General features: G+C 42.9%; 1 protein-coding gene across 1 annotated transcript in view; it reads left to right on the top strand.

The window, feature by feature from the left end:
* The first annotated feature begins 5,106 nt into the window (after positions 1-5,106).
* The window catches only part of Hacd2 (3-hydroxyacyl-CoA dehydratase 2), a 95,543-nt gene continuing 78,156 nt past the window's right edge, over positions 5,107-22,493 (top strand). Inside the window, exons 1-2 of the mRNA XM_038345262.2 lie at positions 5,107-5,327; positions 8,689-8,806. Coding sequence (XP_038201190.1) covers positions 5,173-5,327; positions 8,689-8,806 — 273 coding nt within the window. The 5' untranslated portion in view covers positions 5,107-5,172. The remainder of the gene's footprint in view (positions 5,328-8,688; positions 8,807-22,493) is intronic.

The raw sequence follows: 22,493 nt of genomic DNA, 5'->3' as shown, positions 1-22,493 counted from the left end.
GTAGCATGCATGTGAAGTACACTGTTCTTTTGGGATAATACTTCCAAAACTATTTAAATTTACAACACTTTGTTATCATGTCTTAGTTCAAGTTTAAATCCCTGGCCCAGCACTCAAGATGCCACTCTTTACTTAAAATCCTTTCTGTCATCTCGCCCTGGTTAGCTTTCTGTAGACACACCGCTCCCCCTTGAGCTCCTCTGGCTGCCGTTTATAACACTCTGTCACCTTCGTCACTGTGGTCAATACCTTGTCTGAAAGCTTTACATGGCTTATTTTTCTTCACAGTAAAAACTGCTTTGTAGTCTTCAAATTATTTATATAGATCCCCCAAATGTGTTTATATTCAATCTTTCACATAGTGCCAGACATAGTGCTTCAAGATGGAATGCTTTCCCTGCTGAACTTATATGTTATGTTGGCCCAGTCCTCCTTGCTATCATCCCATTCCTCCTTTTGTTTTTTTTTTGTTTGTTTGTTTTTTGGTTTTTTTCGAGACAGGGTTTCTCTGTGGTTTTGGAGCCTGTCCTGGAACTAGCTCTTGTAGACCAGGCTGGTCTCGAACTCACAGAGATCCGCCTGCCTCTGCCTCCCGAGTGCTGGGATTAAAGGCGTGCACCACCACCGCCCGGCTCCCATTCCTCCTTTTGAAGAAGGAACATTTACTCTATGCCATTTTATGCTGGAAGTATGTAACTTTTTAAATCTTATTTTATGAGGCTTATAGTCAAGAGTTTGCCCTGAGTCCCAAAGAGACTTTGGGATCTTGGACAATGTGTTAAGACTTTGGGACTCTTACAGTTAGATTAAATGAAATTTGTACCATGATGTGGGACATAGCTATGGACCTATGGGCATCAGGGGCAGATTGCTATGGTTTTAGTTTATATTTAGTTTATATTTTGAGTACTTGTCCCCCACATAGGTTTAATGTTTTGGGGAGTTGTAGAGCCGCTAGGAAGATGGCCTAGTAGCTAAAGAAGGTTTCTAGAGGTGGGTCTTTGAAGGTTATGGCCCTGCCTCTAGTTCCAGGCCCACACTGCTTCCTGGTCCCTTGTAAGATGAGGTTTTTGCCGTATGCTCCCACTTGCACGAAACCTGCCATATCTTCCCACCATTGTGAACTAAGGTCTTCTGAAACTGGGGGCCAAAATAAATCTTTCCTCATATAGTTTTGCTAGGCATTTTGTCACCACAACATAAAGATAACTAATACAACCATGTCTGTTTGCTTTTTTCTATTAACAGTATCTATACACATAGAAGAGAGGTTGGTTACCACAACATGCAGTACTGCATCATTTTTAGTAATCCAAGCAAAAACCACAAGCACTATATAAGCATCTATAAGTCAGTTTCACAGTAGGGCTTTGATCATAGTTCTAAAATTTCCAAGGTCAAACCAAACTCTATCATCTTGACAGGTTGGTGTATTGGGCAACAAAAGAGAAACATAAAATTCAAATGAGCTCCCACCAACAAAATACACCACTGTTTATGTCTTCTAAATCTTGTAGTGTAGTGGGAGACTGAATCCACACAAGTAAGTGTGAAATTGCTTTGGTATTTATCATGAGAAATATGTAGACACCACAGCTGGGAGATCAATTCATTCTAGAAATTTAAAGAAATAAATTTGAGAATGTGATTGAAGAATTTAATTATTAAGACAGGGACAAATGCTGTTTCAGGCAGATGGAATAGCATGAGAGAAGTCATCTTTGCAGAAAGAAAGCTTGCTCACCAGAGGAACTAAGATAAAGATACTATGGCTAGGCAGAACAGGGTGTGAGTGAGACTTTAGTAGGCATGCAACAAAAACTGTTTTTGCAAAAAGGTCTAGCTCTTCCCATGGGGCCACAAGGTAACTAAAAGCAGGATGAAACCCCAGCAAGTCTACCTTCATTTCTTCCTCCGTCTCCTTTACTTTGGATCATTTTGCTCATGGGCAGATTAATCAAAGAGTGTCTACCTAAAACATGCTGTGGTGGTTTGAATAAAAATGCTTCCCCTACCCATATGTTTGTCACCAAGATGTGACATTAGTTAAAAGGATTGGAAGGATCAAAAGGTATGGCCTTGTTGGAGGAAGTGTGTCACTGGGGGTGAGCTTTAAAGTTTCAAAAGCCCAGTCTCTCTCTCTCTCTCTCTCTCTCTCTCTCTCTCTCTCTCTCTCTCTCTCTCTCTGCCCATGGACCAGGATATAGCATTGAGCTACTGCTGCAGTGCCATGTGAGTAAGCCCCCTGTTAAATGCTTTCTTCCATTAGAGTTGTCTTGGTCATGGCGTCTCTTCACAATAGGACAAGTGACTAAGACACATGACAATGCCTATCTTAGCACCCTTTAAAACTAAAGGCACAACAAGAATATAACTAACGGAGTTAGTTTACTGTCTGCTTTTCACATTATCATGTTCCAGAAACCCTCAAAGTACCTGAAGGCCTCCCGTCATTGTCCTAACACTGTAGTCACTGTGGATCCAGCAACAGCAGAGCCTTGCTGACAGATCATCCTACCATGAGAGTACCCTCAACCGAGAACAACAGTCTCATGGGAACCAGCTTCTCTTCTCAAAAGATGAGACTTCTTCCAGCTACTTTACCGTAGCTGAGATAATGATCCGCTTAATCCCGCATTGGCCAAGACTGCTTACCCATGAATGCGTCTTGCCCCATGTTCCAATTCTTCTTCTGTTTATACCTAAGGCTTGTGTCAGTGTTCCAAAAGTGAACTTGGAATCACTGCACCTGTTGATCTGTATTTCCCAATGGAGTCACATTGATTAAATCTCTTTTCTCTGATCTGCATAATTACTCATCGCCATCATGTGTGCATTGGGATGAGTGGCTGTGAATAGAATGTTGGCACTTGGATCCAGGACTTTTTATGTAAGGCTCCAGTAACAAGACCAAAGGGGCAGGTAGAGAATAAATGGACTGTTCAGATTATTGAAGGTCACATTAAATTTTTTACGCTGTATCTTAACTGCCATTAAAAATCATTTATGTGTCATGAAAGAATAGAATGAGAGAAGTAGTAGACATGAACAAATTTGTACTTAGAAAAGATCGCCAATACTTTTGCAGAACTGAAGGGATTGGATATAAATGATTACAAGAAGATATACTGAGTTTTAAGTTGATTTTCAATTTTATGCATTTGTACTCTCTACTTCCTCATTAAGTATATTATATTGGATAGAGAATCAATTAAATAAATGGGAGAAACTTTTAGGTGAATGATTGCTTTGCAGAATAGTTCATCCTTTATGAAAAGGGGGGAAAGGTTTTTGCTGCACTTTTGATCTGCCTACTTGGTTTTTATTGTTGTTTTAAGATATATTTATTTATTTCAGGAGCGTTTTGCCTGCATGTATGTATATGTACCGGGTATGTGCCTGGTGCTTTCAGAGGTCAGATGAGGGCAATGGATCCCTTGAAACTAGAGTTAGAGATGGTTGTGAACTACCATGTGCATACTGAAAACCAAGCCTGCTCTGTCCTCCCTGACTTGTTCTTTACAGAAGTCAGGAAAAACAAGGTCATAGAATGTCTTTACAATCTTGGAGAGCAGTAAAGGATGAGAATTCAACAGTTTTTCAGTTTCTACCTCTCAATTTTGGGGGCCTTGTGATTTTAAATCCTATAATCATCCTGATGCTCTCAAATCTCTCTCTCTCTCTCTCTCTCTCTCTCTCTCTCTCTCTCTCTCTCTCTCTCTCTCTCTCTCTCTCTCTCTCTCTCAAGTTTTCCTTAACCTCAGAGTCGAAATTTAATTATCCAAAATCTCCACTTGGATTTTTAAAAAGGATTTCAAACTGAATGTAAAAGTCCTGGCTTCTGTCTTAAAAGTCACTTCTTTTTTTACAACTTACTCTTCCAAGTCGTCCTAATGTCTCTTTTGCCTTCCATTAGAATCTAATGTTCTATCTAGACATTTTACAAACTCTAAAATATTCTGAGAATTGAGCATTTGTTTCTTCAGTTATCATCAAACTGTCCTAAATCGCCATCATCATGTAATAATTTTCTAATTGATACTACTTTTTCCAACTAACGCGTATTTATTTATATCTGGTTCCTTCTGTGTAATCTCTGGGAGACTGAAGACTTTTGTTTCTTTCTGTTAGTGTGATAAGCTCCAATACAACTTTGTAGATGCTCCATAAATACTTCATGGAATCAACGCATATTTTTATTATATTATATAGTGACTTATTTAAGGAGATGCTTGGTTGCATGAACACTGATAGCAAGGTACTTTAAAGAAGAAACACCTAGAAAAAAAGGAGTGGGGTCAGCAGACAAAAGCAGCTTCCAGAAATTGTTTCTGTTTTAACTCAGTAGGAGAGTTTTCCACCAAACTAAGACCCTGTGGGTATAAACAACTCTTTACACCACACATGGTTCTCAATTAAACACTGAATCACCTTAATCCTTCATCACAAGAATCAGGCCAATGAATGGAGACGAACTGCCTAACTCTTGGCGAGTTCGGAGTCTCCACTGTACAGCTCAGGTTAATTAGAAGTCAAAAGACAAGGAAGACACCGCTGAAGGCTGGCTCCCTAACTTGGCTACAGTTTGAAGAAAAGATGCATGCGGCAAAAATACTGGCTCCTTCTGCTCTTCTGACAGGGCGGGAAGCTTAACTGACGTCAATCGCCCTAATCTAAAATAACAAGCTTCTTGGGCAATTGTGTATAGGGGTGAAGACATGGCACCTGGGAGAGGCTAAGAGAAACACGGACCAGGGTGTATCATTTTGATCCAGCAGGAAGAAATGGTTATAAGATAGAGAATGGCCTGAGACAAATTATCCATCTGTGCGTAGGGTCAGGCCTGACATGTGAGCCCCAGGTTCACATGAACCTAATCAAACATGGCAACACAGCCCTGGACGCCGACACGGGCAGCGTGCCGGAAGTGGGCAGGGAACGACCCCTATCCAAGGTGGCGGCGGTTGTGGAGACGAGCCGACAGGCGGGAGCGTCTGGGGTGTTTATTTGCCCTCATCCAAGATGGCGGCCCCCGTGGGCGCTGTCCCGGCTCCGCCCCGCGCCGCGGCCCCGCCTCCTCTCCGTCCCTCCCTCCGCCCCCTCGCAGCACCCGGTCGGGGCTGAGGTGCACGCGCGCCGGCGAGCGAGCAGAGCGGGCTGCGGGCGCTTGACATGGCGGCAGTGGCGGCGACTGCGGCGACCAAGGGGAATGGGGGCGGCAGTGGCCGAGCCGGAGGCGGCGAAGGCAGCGGCCCGCGGAAGAAGAAGGGCCCCGGGCCCTTGGCCACGGCGTACCTGGTCATCTACAATGTGGTGATGACGGCCGGGTGAGGCTGGGGCGAGCACTGGGAGGCGGGGAGCGAGCTCTGCGGCCGGGCGCCGTGCGGTCCGCGCGCGCGGCCAGGAGTGGGAACCCGCCCCCGGGGCCGCCGCGGTGCTCGCTCGGTGCGGGCTCGGTGCGGGCTCGGCGGAGCGCAGGGAAGGCTGGCCCGGGGCTGCCCGGCCGGGGCCTCGCCAGGGCGGCCACAGGTGCGGCTCGGGGCGGAGGGAAGCGGAGCGGAGGCCAGCCCGGCCGGCCGGTCGGTCACGAGCCGCGGCGTGGAAACGGGGCTGTCCGCGGCGATCATTCATTTCAGCGGTCGTTTTCAAAATCCCGGCAGAGCTTTGCATCTCGGAGGGAGTGAGAACGCGTTCAAAGTTTCTGACCAGCCACCCAAGTCGGAGCTGTCCGATGGACGGATTTAGACTTTCTAGGGAGGACTGGGCCAAGTTGAGGTTGGGAATGAATCGACCCTCGAAAGGACTTTACCCTCTTTCGGTCTGCCCCTTAATAATAGCAGGGTTTTACTTCTAGTTCTCACACAACTTGCCGTGCTACTCCGAATGAATCTGCTGCTGCCTCTGGGCCTCTGGTTTTTTCAGTGAGGGGAAACTGGCTAGGTGAATCCAGTTTCGCAATCTGGTGGCTTTGGTGAGGTGGATCCCAGTATGATTTGTTAGGCAATTTCTAAGTTGTAAAGCACATTTCCCTTCTTTCCCCTTCCCTTTTCTCTTGTTTTTTTGAGACTAGAGCTCATTATGTAGTCTTGCCTGGCCCGGAACTTCTGATCCTCCTGCCTCAGTCCTCTGACTGCTGGATTGGGGGCCTTTGCCACCCCTCTTGACTTCCTAGCATGCCTTCGTTTGTTTGTTTCGTGGTTCTGGGATTGAACCTTTGGTCTGCTTGCATGCACTCCACCTGAGCTATATCCCTCACACTGTAGCCATTTTCCCCAACAATTTCTTCTCTCTCTCTCTCTCTTTTTTTTTTTTTTCCTTTTTGGTGTTTCGAGACCAAGTTTCTCTAGCTTTGGAGCCTGTCTTGGAACTAGCTCTTGTAGACCAGGGTGGCCCTGAATTCACGGAGATTTGCCTGCCTCTGCCTCCCGACTGCTGGGATTAAAAGGCATGCTCCATCTCCGGCTAATTTTTAGATAAAACTTTAAAATATAGAGAAGAGAATTAAGGACTGTGTATTGAAAGTCCAGCTTTAATTGTTTTATAGAGTAGGAGATAGGTTGGCAGGGTTCAAATTTCAAAATATACACAAAGACATACATCCAGTGCTGTTCCACCCTGATCACCTTACTTTTAAATCAGCTAATTTTGTATCTCCTTCAGATGTTGTTACTAGCACATGCTATTATACACTTACACAAATGTTATGGATTTATAGTTAGTATGTTGCCTTTGAATGAAGAAAGACTGGGAGGGTGGTAGGCTTATTGCTAGATTAGAAAGGGGGGTGTTAAAACACAGGCTCAGGCTGGGCACGGTCTATCTCTGAGTTCAAGGCCAGCCAGGGCTACACAGAGAAACCCTGTCTTGGGGTGGGGGGGGGGGAATAAAAAGGAAAGAAAGAAAAAAAAGAAACATAGACTTTAAGAAGTTGTAACTTGCATAAGATCATACAAGTTCTCAGAATCCCTGAATCTGAACTCAGGTTAGTGAAAAACTATTGCAGATTCAGTTGTCTTTCTCATAAGTGCCCCCAGATCAATTAGAGTGATTTTTTTTTTAGGAGACTATTCAGGGATCTCTGCTCGTGTGTAAAGTTCCTGTACTAGCAAAGGTGTTAGTAGAAACATTGCATTGCTTCTCTGAGGAAGAAGGAACGACTTTCTGGGCAGTGAGCTTGAGATAAGACTGAGGATGAGGTCTTAAACCAGGAAGAGAAGGTGGGATTTTAAGAGGGAAGTTATGCCTAATACTGATAATAAACCTGAGCATGAATTTACAACAGGAGTCTGGCCAGTTCTACCAGTAAGGAATTCATTTCTTCTATTCTAAACCCTTATTTAATGTCCTTCTGTGACAGTTTGTAGGTATAGAGTGTGTCAATTTAGTTAAATTCGACTGTCTCTCTGAGATATGCCTTAATGACCAAGTTACTTTTGCTTCATTATGGAATTTAACAAGGAATACCAGGGCCTGATGTTTATTTTTGAGACAGAAAGTTGAGCAGAACGATAATGTTCGCAGCTGTGTGTTCCTGCACTTTCCTGTTTTATGCTATTCTAATCAATAAGCCTATTGATCTCTTCTCATTTGGTTTTGGGAAATTTAAAACTATTCTTTTTCAAAGTCAACTTTTATTTATATTTCATTGGTAATTTAGATAAGAAAGATTATATATGGGCATGACCCACTGAGACTCTTGTGAAAATAGTTTGAAATATTTTCCAGTCTTAATATCATTATTAAAGGTACTTTAACAGCACAAAATGATTAAAATCGAACCCTTTGTTCCCCTTTAGACTTTCTGGAATCTGATTTAACTGCACAAAGACCATCTTGGCTTATTCTGTTTATATTGACCTTGTTCTCAGCAGACACATTTACCGAAGAGTCACGTTCCAGATGAGTGAGGTGCCACCGTGTAATTTTATTTTAACAGTGTGCTGTAGGTGGTGTAACACTTATTTGTGCTACAATGTGGCCTGTGTGAGTTATAGTCAGTGCGCCCATCACTTTTATACCACACTTGAAATGATTCACTTGCAAGGAAGGAAGTTTTGTTTGGGTGCACAGTTGTGGAGGGTCCATCCCACAACTGAAGGATCTCCTTGTGTTGGTCAATTGATAAATCAGGAACAAAACTGTTCACCTTGTGACCATGCCACAAAAAGGGTTGAGATCTCACAGTCCTCTTTCAGGGCATGTCCCCAGTGACATAAAGACTTCTCACTAGGTCTCACGTCTTAAAAGGTTGAACTCCTTCCTCCCAAGAGTGTTACTCTGGAGACTGTGCCCTTCACATAGGTGAGGGGCAGGGTAGTGGCATTAGAGCAGTGGGTCTCAGCCTTCCTGATGCTGTCACCCTTTAATACAGTTCCTCATGTTGTGGTGACCCCCAGCCATAAAATTATTTTTATTGCTAATTCAAGCTGTAATTTTGCTATCGTTACGAATTGTAATGGATACCTGTGTTTTCCACTGGTTTTAGGTGATCCCTGTGAATGGGTTATTTGACTCCTAAAGGAGTCTTGATCCACAGGTTGAGAACCACTATTAGAGTCAAACCATAACATTTGACAAATCTAGAATACTTTTTTTAAAGCTGTGTTTTGTGCTTTTGCTATATCTTTTTATTATCTTCCACCTTACTCTTTGTTCTCTCTCTTAATTGTGCTCTCTCTTTTTTCCTAGGTGGCTGGTGATAGCAGTTGGGTTTGTGAGAGCATACCTGGCTAAGGGCAGCTACCACAGTCTTTATTACTCAATAGAAAAGCCTTTGAAATTCTTCCAGACAGGAGCCTTACTGGAGGTATGTTTGAGATTTTTGTCGCTAATTTCAAATGCTATAAAGTAGAAAACATACAGTTATTATGATAAAATACATTGAAATTGCCTTGTCCTTGTTGGATTTTGCAAACAAAATTTAGAAATTTTGTTTTATGAAAGCAGCGCCCCAACAGTCTTTGAAATTCTAAAAAAATTAAAATTTCACGTAATGGATTGCTTGGAATATATTTTTTATCCAGCTTTTATAGGAAATCAAATGACATAAGCTTATGCTAAGATTTTGAGAAATTCCATGAATGCCCTTGTGAAGTGTTGACAAGCTCATACTTTCAGTGCCCGTGTAACAGGGATTGTTAGAGCAGGAATGCTGAGTGCTGGTGGGTGAATTAGTGATAGACGGGAGACACAGCAGAACCTGTACAAAGGCATCTAAATCTAAAATAATTAACTAAGGCTTTAAAGGACAGACAGTAGAGATTCTCAGTGAAGCTGGTGGTTCTGTGCTCATCTTGATCCTCTTTGCTGAATCAATGTAGTTTGGGTTATAAGTATAATTGGATTTTTGAGTTAGGTCTGACAGAAAAAAAAAAGTCCAACTCAAGAATTTTAAGAATAAAGGAGTCTTTTGATCTGAAGCTAATAGATATACAAAGTTTTGGGCTGGAGGGATGGCCTAGCAATTAAGAGTCCTGACTGCTCTCCCAGAAGACCTGAGTTCGATCCCCAGCCCCCACATGGTGGATCACAACTGTCTGTAACTCTAGTTCCAGGTAATCTGATGCCCTCTTTTGACCCCGAAGGGCATCAGTAATACATGTTGAAAAACACTCATAAAAATAAGTTAGTAAAATAATGTTTTAAGAAGATAAAATGTTAACTTACAAGATGAAGGGAACCAGATTGGGACTGAGAACCAGTGATTTGACATTAGAACTCTGTTTCTCTTAGGCTCTGCTACTTTAGACATCCTTTATGTGGTGGGAAGGGCTTAGTTTTTCTGAGTGGCTGTTTCAGATATAGTTCTAGGAAGAATTACTACTTGATCATCAGGCTTAGAGTGTGTGCCTGCTCTTCTGGCCAATGGATTATAGATTTTGGTAGTGGAAAGAGGGGCTGAGGTTAAATAGGGTCATACAAATCAAAAGCTACATAGTTACTGTAGAGAAGACCTTTGGTAGTATAGAAGACATGCTCAGTTTTATTTCCCTCATTCTCCAGGGCAAACCCAGCATGACATTTAAAACACAAACTAGGGAAAGATGTTGAAGATCTCCAGTTCTCACACTAACTTTTAAAAGCAGAAAGTCGTAGTTTTTGCTGCTGCCTTAAAGTAAGCACTCTCGACTTTGCACCTGCAGGGATGCTGTGGTGACTTGAGCATCCCCTGAGCACCTACTCCAGCTAGGCTGTGGATTCGTCTTTTATCCCTTGTTCACCTTTTTGATTTGGAAAAGAGTTAGGCTAAAGCCGATTTCTAGTTTCTTCCTGCCCAAACAGTTTGAGTTCAAGAAAACCAACAGATTCTTATAGTAGGCTTTCTTGAACTGTCAGTCCCCAAATCATGACATGGAGATTTATTATTAATTACGAATGCTCGGTCTTAGCTTAGGCTTGTTTCTAGCTATTTTTTTCTTTTAAATTAGCCATTTCTGTTAATCTCTGTGCTGCCCAGAGGCTCATTTACCTTTATCTGTTTACATACTGTCCATCCTGCTTTTCTGCGTTTCTCTGTGGCTGGCTGCCAGCCCCCACCTGCCCCCTCCTCTGCCTAACTATTGGCTGTCCAGTTTTTTTTTTAAACCAATCAGGTGCCTTAGGCAGGCAAGGTGAAATAGCAACACACCTTTACATAGTTAAATAAATACAGCATAAACAAATACGACACATCTTTACATAGGTAACAATTGTTGTACAGCACAAATGTAGCACATCTTTGTATAGTTAAGCTAATATTCTGTTCCACAACAGACTCTAGTGTGAGTCATTTTAAGCCTGGAGCTGGGGTATTCTGAAATGGGGAAGAGATAAGCAGTACTTATGGTAGTCTCTCATCACCTTGTCACACCGTTCCCTCAGTTACAGAGAAGCACATCTGAGATCAGGGCCATCAGAAACTGCCTCAGTGCTTGACACAGGAGGGGTTACTCAGAGTTGAACACATCCGTGATTTTAAGGGGATTTCCTTGAAGATTTTGTAATGTACAAATATAATTTTAAAAATGTAAATATGTCTTAGGGAAGGAAGGTAAATTAAATAGTGCATTACAGAATTCACTCCAGAGCCAAGTCTTAAGACTTTGAAGGATAGTTGGCCTGTTCATCTCTGTTGAATTTTTAATATGAATTTAAGAAATTAATTTAATATTTTTTTTGCTTTGTCTTTGTCAGTCTCCACTAAAGTCTTATTACATGACAAGTCCTGGATTTGGTTTTAGGAGAAGACTCTGCCCTAAAATGGAAAAGTCTTTCGAGCTACCCACCCCTCAGAAAGGAAGAGATAGTAAAAAGAACTGTGTGTGATGAAGCGGTGACTTCTAAAAACAAACAGGTGACCATCACGGTGGTCCGTAGTGGCTGTGGAGAGCGCCTGCACAAACACACTTATGTGCTGTGCTTAGGAAGGGCTTTATCACATACACAGCAAACTTTGTATACTTGCTAGGTGTGCACAGCTTGGTTAATTACACTGTATCCCATTAACAGGATGAGAAAATTAATCGAGATAAGTTAGCTACTCATTTACTTTGTGCTCACAGATGTTCTTCAGTGGGACCTTTGGGAATTTTGGCTTAAAAGAAAATAGAAGTTAGTTGTTCCTAAGAAATTTCAACTCTTCTTAGGAATATATAAAAGATTTAGAAGCATTTACTAAGCAAGCCCAAATGGTCATGCAGTGATGTGATATGAAAACAAAACAAAACTCAAAATAATCTACTTTCTAAAGAGATTTGTTTATTTTTGCACAATGGGTACATTGAATTGGTGGTACATGATATTGGTCTTTTTTTGTGTGTGTGGAGGAGAGGTACTCGGGGTTGAACCCACGACCTTGTACACACATACCAGGCTAATTTAACACTGGGCTATGCTGCCAACCCAGTGGTAAGGAATTTTAGTAAGATTGATAGAAACCTACTTATCCAAGAACATTCGAATATTTTTTAATGGATAAATTTCCAAATTATTCTACAGGTATTAATTTAGGTGTTTGGTTAATGAATACTGTGAAAATTGAACCCTTACTAAACAGGAACTACCTTAAGGCCTGGGGAGGGGCTTTGTGGCAGTATACTCACCTAGCATGCACAAGGCCTGGGAGTCACTCTACTGGAAAAAAAATAGCCCCCCACTAGTCCTCTGACCTCCACACATATGTGCCCCCCAACTAGTCCTATGACCTCCACATATGTGCTCCCCACTGTCCTCTGACCACCACACATATGTGCCCCCACTGACCTCTGACCTCCACACATATGCGCCCCCCACTGACCTCTGACTTCCACACATATGTGCCCCCCACTAATCCTCTTACCTCCATATATATGTGCCCCCCACTGTCCTCTGACTTCTACACATATGTGCCCCCACTGTCCTCTGACCTCTACACATATGTGCCCCCACTGTCCTCTGACCTCCACATATATGTGCCCCCACTATTAATACATAGTTCAGAAAAAAAAAAACTTTTCATTTTTGAGATAGTGTCTTGTTAAGTTGCCCAGGCTGCCCTTAAACCCCCTTTATAGTACAGCCATGCGATGAACTCGAGGCCCTTCTGTCTCTTTCTCAGGAGTAAGGACTGTAGACCTGCACCTGTAGACTGGGCCAGAATGGAAGTTTAAAATGACTTCTGAGTAAAGCTGGATTCCTGTATGCATTTGGTTAAAATAGGAGTGCATGTTGACTGTGGTCCAGGACTGAGAGTGAGATCTCCAGCAGGATGAGGTTGTTTGCACAGGCCTGTTGGGCTGGTACAAACCATGGAGATTGCTATGTACCTCATTTGTCTGCCTCTGTCCTTCTGGCCCGGTGGCCCACAGCAACTCTTTTATGTCCCACTGCCCTCCAGATCTTCTACTGCGTAGAGCCCTTACCGATGATAACGAGAAATATGCAGGCTCATTTCTTACCTTTTTCTAGAACTTTCCTATTGCTGGGTTCGAAGTGGCAGACGTAGTTCTGGAGGGCTGTGAGGCCCGCAGACAGCTTAAGCCAGATCTTGTAACCCTGGTAGCAATTCTTGCTCTACCTCTGTATCTAGTCGAGTCTTCTTGCCTACTCCATCCTTCAGATGGAATAGGAGATGGTTTTTAGGTAGAGGACACTCTTATTCCTTTTGTCTTTAAGAAAAAGGCTCCCAGCTCACACCCCTGGCCCTGCGGCTCAAATCTTGCCTGCTTCCTGTGTTAGTGTCAAGGTTTTACTAATAAAGCTGTGTGCTCCAGGCACACTACCAGTCAGCTTTGCTTCTGTGAACTGGTGTGGGGATGGTTCACAAAAGGCAAGGGTTTTTGTTGTTGTTCTTCTTCTGTTTTGTTTTTTGTGGAACCTGTTGGTTTCCCAATAACAGTTTTATGTCTTAAGGGCCATTTGAACCAATCTACATGCACTTGTTAGATTCCCTCTATTCTGAAGATTGCTTTTAAGAGAACAGATCTAGAAGAGTTTGGGAGGGCTAGCAGAGCCAGTCAGGTGGAGACATCTAGTACAAACTTGTTGAACAACAAAGCCCAGAAAAACCAGCTTCAGAAACTATGTGAGAACTGGATGGGAGAAAACGAGCCTGGATGTAAGAAGTGTCACAACATTTGACAGGAAGAGGGAGTCTGTAGGAAAGAAGACCCACCCACACAGCTGCCATTGCTTGACAACTCAAGCAAGTAGAAGTTAAATAATACAGTGCTCAAAGAACTGAGAAAGCTAATGATTTTAGAACAGAACGTGCTAAAATTAAAAAACAAATCCCAAACCCCCAAAACTAAATCTATTGATAGTGACTGTAGGGCAGGAAAGAGACGGTGGTGACACAGGCAATGACCACGAGACAGTCAGTCCCAGTCGTAGAGCAGCCCAGGTAAAGCAGATCAGAGCAGAAGCCATTGAGAACTTTGCAGAGTTCACCATTTAAGGCCTAAAAAGAACATTCCACAGGCTGCCTGGCACAGCGGATGTGGTATATTGGACTGGCTAGGGGGTGCATGGTACTAGAACAGAGGCCCAGTCTGTGAAGATGTGGGAGCCGCTGAACTAACCACTAGTGTTAAAACCAGTGCATCCACAGAACTGGATGAAGGCATAAAACCTTTAAAAGAATAATAAAGCTACCCAAAGAAATAGGAAAAATTGGAATGTGTAATTCAAAGTAATCGTGAAGAAAAAAATCCAGAGGCTTTTCTGAAGGAAAAGGCTGGTTTTTGACAGTTTATGGCACACCACAGAGGAGCACTTCTGCCAGGAAAAACATTCTTGCTCTTTTTGTATTTCTCTTTTTTAAAAAAAATATTTATTTATTTATTTATTATTTGTACAGTATTCTGTCTGCTTGTATGCCTGCAGGCCAGAAGAGGGCACTAGACCTCATTACAGATGGTTGTGAGCCACCATGTGGTTGCTAGGAATTGAACTCAGGACCATTTGGAAGAACAGGCAGTGCTCTTAACCGCTGAGCCATCTCTCCAGCCCTCTCTTTAAGTTCTTAAACTTAAAGCAAAGATCTTAATTCCTAGAAGAAAAGAAACTTGGAAATAGTAAGAGCGAGTTAGGGCCTTAGACTTGGTCCTTCCTAGGAAACAAAATCCACGTGATGCTGGCCAAGAGCAGAAGGCCCCTAAGGAGACAGCACTATTTCCTACAGGTGGGGTATCCTGACACCTCCAGAAGCAACAGACTTGGGAAGAGAACTAAAGTGTGTTTAGCTGTTACATAAATAATAAATACTTTAGCTATGTGTGTTTAAACTGTCTGCTTAATAATGTCCCAGATCTGTATTGCCCAGTGCAGTAGTCACTAATCACATGGTTGTGGAGCCCTGAAGACATGGCTGGTAGGACTGAGAACTAAGTTTTAAATTTTGTTTCCATTTTGGTGGGTATGTATGACTAGTGGCATCTGCATAGCCCAGAAAAGGTGGACCCTGATCCAGATTGACAAGTGCCCCCTGGAATTCCATGACTTGGTTCTGATTCTGCTGGAACAGAGTGAAGTAGGAAGGTGGTGACTGAGTAAGGGGACTGATGTGCTGTAAACGTTACATCACATAACTTTAGAGCAATGAGACTAACTACTGAGATGCGTGAGTGTTTTCTGATGGAGAAAGGCTCGAAGGGCATTGCCATTGCCAGTGCCTTTTGACTTTCTGTGCTTTGTATACATTTGTGTACCTCTTTATGATCTTGAAAGACAATAATTATATGTAATAACATATGCGAAAAAGCAGGATGGGTGAGGAAAGTAGGATTAAAACCTTTTTGAATAAGGAACGCAGTAGCTGAGGTAGTTCATGGGTTCAGTCTTGAAGCCTCACCTTGAGAGCTTGGGGTCATGGAAACGTACCTGAGATCTGCATTTGCTATACAGAGCCTATCAAAGTGGAAAGTAAGAATGGGAGGGGCTTCAGAGATGGCTTCAGTGCTCCTCTAGAGAATCAACGATCCCAGCACCCACAATCCACCTAGCTCACAATGGTCTAACTCTAATTCCAGGTTATCTAATGCCCCTTCTGGCATCTGTGGACACCAGGCATGCACATGGTAGACAAACAGACATGCAGGCAAAACACTCATATGCAAAAAATAGAAATAAATAAATCTTTAAAAAAACTGTGTGTGACAGGAGAATTACTATAAACTTACAAGACAATAGACAAAGAGCATAATAAATGCTTTTGCATAGCATATGTGAGGCCCTGGTTTCAACTCCATTGCCACAAAAAAAGTGGGTGGAGAGAAAAAGAGAAAAGAAAAGCTAGCTGAGACTAGATGGCATGGTGGCACATAACTGTAATCCCAGCTGAGTCTGGAAGCCTGGGAGTTGGAGACCAGCCTTGGCTAAGTAGTAGGACTGAGTCAAAAGAGGCGCAGGCAGAGGGGGAGAGAGGGAGAGAAGGCAAGAGGAAGATCCCAGCATAAGATAAAGCTGATTTCACAACAAACAGAGACTGGGAGTTCAGTGTGTCTCTAGCAGGAACATGGGAGATCATTTGATGAGTAAATGTTTATCTGAACAGAGAATCAAAATGTGTAGAAAGGCTGGCAGAAGTGCTTGAGAAGTGAAAATGGAGTCTTGAGATTCGTCATGCTGTGTATGCAAACACTGCAGACACGAATCTTAGCCCTAAGACAGTTTTGTCATTGATTAGCACAGTGACCCTCTTTCTCTTGAACCTCAATTTATTGTGAGCAGTGAACACACTGTATTGAATTACTTCACTATGTTAAGTTCCGTGAAACTTTAGCACTTTACTCTCAGAAAATAAAAGATAAGCAAATAATTAGTCACTATAGTGCTACAAGATGGAGAAGTTAAGAACAATGAGAAAATATTGGCAATTAGGGAAATTTCACTTGTTTTCTCCTTCAAGGATATAAAAGGATTTTGGACAAACATTTGGTGTCTCTGAAGGTGATCAGTAAATGTTTCATTTTGGGTTTTTTTTTTTTTTTTTTTTTTTTTTTTTTTTTTTTTTTTTTTTGCTTAGATTCTAAACATTTGAAAAGGAGTTGACTGAGAATGTTAGAAGTAGCCTGTGGTGTAGTGAAGGCTAGACTGGAAAACATGCTTTCGTCCCTCACTGAATCCCAGAAGCGACTTCACATACCGCATCACAGGTGGTAGCAGCCATGTTGGCCTGGAAGAATCCATGAGAACCTAGGGTTCTGTTTTCAAGAACTTTTATGAACACATTCATTGTAGAAGATAATAGATTTCACTATACATTTTCACATACGTGTATCACACATATAGTGGTCGCATGTACCCTGCTTGCTCTCCCTGCCCCACTGGCCTCCTACCACATAAGGCACTTTATGGAAATTGTGAGTTAGACTGAGTTCAGCACACCCTATTTATGCCTTCCAAATTTGGCCCAGATGAGTCATCCGCTTTTCCTGAGATAAATAAATTAAAAGGTGGAGAAAGACCAGTAGGATTTGGCAGAAACCCTGCTCTTGGCCACCCGAGGAGAGAGAGGTTCTTCCTTCTAACAGTAAATGCTGTGTATGTTCACTGGATGGAAGATGGTGAAGGAGGTGATGCATATTGTTCATATGCTCCATGCCTCAAAATTGCTTGTCATATTTTGGTGTCTGTCCCTCGAGACTACATGTTAAGGCTGGGAGTGTAGCTCAGTGGTAGAGTACCTACTTAGCATCTGTGAGACCCTGGATTTGGTCCTCAGCACTGGGGGAAAAGGTTACATGTTATATGCATGGGTTTAAAGCAAAATGAGATTATCTGTACATGGTATTTTATTTTCCAAATTGAATCAAATTTTAGTTAATGTACACAGTTAATATGGCTGCTGCACAGTGTAGACACGACTGAGTTACCCAGCTCTGAATTTTGTCCCATCTGGAAGTTCTCTCTGCTCTTGAGCCTGAACCCACAGCAACTGCATCTCTTGCCAAAGACTCACCTTCTTAAGCCATAGCCAGTTGAGGCAGGGGTGCATACCTGACCCGTACTGGGCTGGTCAGGTTCTTTTTTTTTTTTTTTTTTTAAAACCCTACTCAGTTTTTATTGTTATACTTAGCTATTCTTTTTTTTTTTTTTTTTTTTCCTCATGGTTTATTTTTTTTTATATTTAAAAATTACCATCTCCTTCCCTCCTCCTCCCCCCTCCCTCCCCTCCTTCTCCCCTTTCTCTCCCCTCCTTCTCCCCCTTCCCTCCCCTCCCCTCCACCCATACCTCCCCTCCCTCCCTCTCAAGGCCAAGGAGCCATCAGGGTTCCCCACTCTATGCTAAGACCAAGGTCCTCCCAACTCCCCCCAGGTCCAGGAAGGTGATCGACCAAGCTGAGAAGGCTCCCACAGAGCCCGTCCATGAAGAAGAATCAGAGCCCAGAGCCATTGTCCTTTGCTTCTCAGTCAGCCCCCGCTGTTGGCCACACTCAGAGAGACGGGTTTGGTCGCATGATCCATCAGTCCCATTCCAACTGGAGTTGGTGATCTCCCATTAGTTCTGTCCCACCGTCTCCATGAGTGAACGCACCCCTCTCGTTCCTGACTTTCTCCCTCATGTTCTCGCTCCTTCTGCTCCTCATCGGGACCTTGGGAGCTCAGTCCAGTGCTCCAATGTGGGGCTCAGTCACCTTCCCCATCTGTCGCCAGCTGGAGGTTCCCTCACGGTCCTGACTTTCTTTCTCATGTTCTCTCTCCTTCTGCTCCTCATCAGGACCTTGGGAGCTCAGTCCGGTGCTCCAAGGTGGGGCTCTGTCATTTTCTTCATCTATCGTCAGGTGGAGGTTCTACGGTGATATGCAAGAAATTCATCAGTATGGCTATAGGAACTGGCCTTTTCAGGCTCCCTAAGTTTGGGATACTTGAGAAGATAATAAGAAGGTGAACTCCCAAAAAAGATATAGTAATCCTCCTGGATATTGGAAGTAGACACGATCGCCAGGCAAAATTGGGAACTTGAGGGTTGGGCAAGACTGGGCCAAGGGAAGATGGGGAGAGAAAAGTGTGAAGGGGAGAGCGGGGGGAGCTCGGAGGAATGGGGTGCTTGGGATATAGGAAGGGTGGATATGAGAGCAGGGAAGCATATATCTGAATTTAAGGAGCTACCTGAGGGTTGTCAAGAGACTTGACCCTAGAGGGGTTCCCAGGTTTCCAGGGAGACGCCCCCAGTTAGTTCCTTGGGCAGCTGGTCAGGTTCTTATCCTCCCACATGGGTTCCTGTTCGCCTTGAGACTTGTTAAACTCTGTGTGGGTGTTTTGCTGTTATTTCCTTACCTGAAATTAAAATGGTTCAGTGGTTAGGAGCACTGCCTGTTCTTCCAAAGGACCTGGGTTTGATTTCCAGCAACCACATGGTGGCTAACAGTCATTTGTAGCTAGAGTTCCAGGGAATCTGGGGCCCTCTTTTGGCACCAGGTGTGCATGAGGTACACAGACATACCTTCAGGCAAAACATCCATGCACATTAAGTAACAAAATATTTTTAAATGAAATTGGAAAGGTTTGTTGATAACTCAAAATTTCCTCAGTTCAAATCATAGGAACTTTTTCAAAAGGGCATTTCTAAATAGCCATTATAGAAGATGGCATTTGATGCTAAAGTTAAAATTTAAAACCAAAACTAGCATATATTTTGGTAGGTAGATACTATAGCATTTAAATCCACTGGGAAAGACCAAAGACTTAGACTCAACTCAAATTTAGATTAAGTGAATTTATTCTTACTGCCAGTAAAAAAACAATGGCCTTAGAGCCAAACAGTATTCCATGCCAAATGGGGGCAAAGAAGAGGTTTATAAAGGTGGATAGCAAGGTGTACATTACAGTTATCTATGGAATTCATAGCTGGGCAAGAAAATTGTTCTACTTCCCCGAGTTATTTCTCTTTCCCATTGTATAGTATTAAAAAGACCACTTTATCTCAGTCCCAGAGTGTTAAGTAGGTTTACAAAGCAGAAAGCAGGAACACCATTATCCTATTCTTAACGCATCTTCAGGCCACTGGGGTCTCATAGGCATTCCAGGGCAAAAGTCAACAGCCCTTAAGGATTGCCTGGTACCATATTAAATTTCTTTATCCATCACAGGGGAGTTAATGGTGTGTGAATTATTACACAGGTCTGAGCACTCTGGGGCAGTGTCACTGTAGTTTAGCAGGCAGTTACACAGTATCATCATGTTAGGACTGGCTGCCACATCCCCACAATGTAAAGGGCTCTCGAGGGAAGAATGTATGGTGTTTTCGCAGGCGGTTTGAATATGGCAAGTTCTCTACTGTTATTCCTATGAGGTATGTGTTGTGGGATCCCCCTCAGTATGCTGTGAATATGTTTTATTACCACTGGTTAATAAAGAAGCTGTTTTGGCCTATGGCAGGGCAGTGTATAACTAGGAGGGAAAACTAAATTGAATGTAGGGAGAAAGAAGGCAGAGTCAGACACCATGTAGCTGCCCAAGAAGCAAGCTGTGAGATAACAAACCATGAGTCTTGTGGTAAAATATAAAATAAATAGAAATGGATTAATTTAAGATATGAGTTAGTTAATAAGAATCCTAAGCTAATAGGCCAAAGAGTATGTAATTAATATTAAGCCTCAGAGTGGTATTTTATAAGCAGCTTCAGGAACAGGCGGGCTGAGAAAACCCAGTCCAGGGGGACCAACAGGGTGGAAAATATTTGTAGCAATATCCTGGCACCAATGTGGCACTCAAACCCACGACCCTGAGATTAAGAGTCTCATGCTCTACCTGAGCTAGTGGAACAGAAACTTCAGTTTACAGGTATGCTTCTTCTAGTCCAGTGATTTATTCTATGGATCCCAAAGCACTGGCACTTCTTAGGACAGTGGTTCTCAACCTGTGGGTTGCAACCCCCCTTGTAGGTTGAACGACCCTTTCATAGGGATTACTTAAGATCATTGGAAAACACAGATATTTACATTACAGTTCATAAGAGTAGCAAAATTACAGTTCTGAAGTAGCAATGAAAATAATCTTGTGATTGGAAGTCACTACAACATGAGGAACTATATTAAAGAGTTGCAGCATGAGGAAGGTTGAGAACCACTATCCTAGGAGTAGGGAAATTATAAGGGTCTTTTCGTTGTCACAGTCACTAGGGACAATGCTCACTCCATATGCCATGGTGTGTGAAAGAGTCCAATTCTATAAAGATTTGTTCTTCCTGCTCCCCCTATCTCCCCAGGCTAACCTCTTGTGGTATATACTAATACTAAAAACCTCCACAGGATGTTAGAGAACAGGCTTAGAGCATTGCTGTAGGCTTGGCTGCTGCACCCCATACAGTCAGCAGTTTGTAGCAACGCTCACTTAGCTCCCAGTCCTGTAAGTTAGAAGACAGAGCCCATGGAGTCTCTGGTCAGGGACTCACAAGACTGAAATCAAGTATCAGGGAGGCTAGAGAATGTCCTCAGGGTTCTTGTTTCTTAGTTAGCTGTTGGCTGGCAGCCATTCGTCACTTAGGAACTATTCTGCAGTGTAGTACAAATTCTAATTGGTCTTAATAATAAAAACCCGGAGTCAGTTAATGCTGAAGATCAGAGCTTTAAAGCAGAGTGATCAACCACTAGAGCTCTTTACCTCTACCAGTGCTCAGACCAAAGGGGCGATACTGTCTCTACAAATACTCAGACTGAATCCTCAGACTGTGTCCATCTCTATGAATCCTCAGACTGCATCTGAGCTCCTATCTCCTCTTGCCTTATATTCCTCTCTCTGCCCACCTATATCCCTTTCTATCTCTACTTCCCTAGTGCTGGGATTAAAGGTATGAGCCACTACTGCCTGGCTCTGTTTCTCTTTTTAGACTGGATCAATCTCATGTAGCCCAGAGTGGCCTTGAGCTCAGAGAGATCCATCTGTCTCTGTCTCCCTACTGCTGGGATTAAAGGTATGTGCCGTGCCACCACTGCCTGGCCTGTATGGCTAACTAGTGGCTTAGCTCTGCCCCCTGATCTTCAGACAAGCTTCATTTGTTAGATTACAAACAAAATATCTTTACACTGCAGTCCTTGCACACAGCCCCTTCAGCCTCCAAGCATGCTGTATTGAATCCGTGTTTTTTGAGTGTCTTTGACTTCCCTGTGACAACCTGCTACAGAAGACTCTTATTCTCTTTCCAGTTCTGAGACTCAAACCCAAGGTCACATGCATGCTAGAAAACTCTTAAAGTGTGCTTATGATTGGAGTGTGTCTACCAAAATCATCTCTGTACCCTAAGATCAGTTGACCTCAGTATGGTGGCGCATCCCTATAGTCACAACAACTAGGGAGCTGAGGCAGGAGGATTACCATAAGTTCTAGACCATGTGGCTATATTGTGAGTTCCAGGCCATCCTGGGCTACAGAGTGGGGTATTATCTATAAATAAATAAATATTAAATAAATTGTCATTTTAATTACATTTGCAAAATTTCTGTCCTACAATATCTAGATCGGTGTTTGGATAGACAGGCAGCTATAATCTTAGGAGATTGCCTTTAGAATTCTGTGTGCTAACACCATCGATTTGAAGGGAAAAGCTAATATGAAATAAAGGTTCTATCTCAAAATAATTTGTTCCCTCTCACATTGTGTTCTGTCTGGAAGTGCTTTGGCACTCCTAGCCTGTATACTTGGAGAGAAGGCTTCATAGTGCTAGTGTTGTTACTGAAAGAGCAACGAGACAGCCCAGAAATGTAGGGCAGGGGACTGAAGTTTGCTACTCAGATTTTAGGCATTAAATCAGTGGGGTAGCTCCAGCTGAGTGGTGCACACCTTTAAACCCAGCATGCAGAAGGATCTCTGTGAGTTCAAGACCAACCTGGTCTGCATAGCAAGTTCCAGGCTAGCCAAGGCTATACTATGAGACCCTGTCTCAATAAAATAAGGTGGGAACACCTTCTTTAATATAGACTAATAATATTTCATGTTATCTGTGTGATGATAAGAAATTTCAGGTCCGGGAAGTGATTACGTATGCCTTTAATCTCAGCACTTGGGAAGCAGAAGCAGACAGATCTCTGTGAATTTGA

The sequence above is a fragment of the Arvicola amphibius genome, chromosome 10 (assembly GCF_903992535.2).
Source record: "Arvicola amphibius chromosome 10, mArvAmp1.2, whole genome shotgun sequence".
In the NCBI taxonomy this organism is placed as follows: domain Eukaryota; kingdom Metazoa; phylum Chordata; class Mammalia; order Rodentia; family Cricetidae; genus Arvicola; species Arvicola amphibius.
This window is presented reverse-complemented; position numbering and strand designations above follow the sequence as displayed.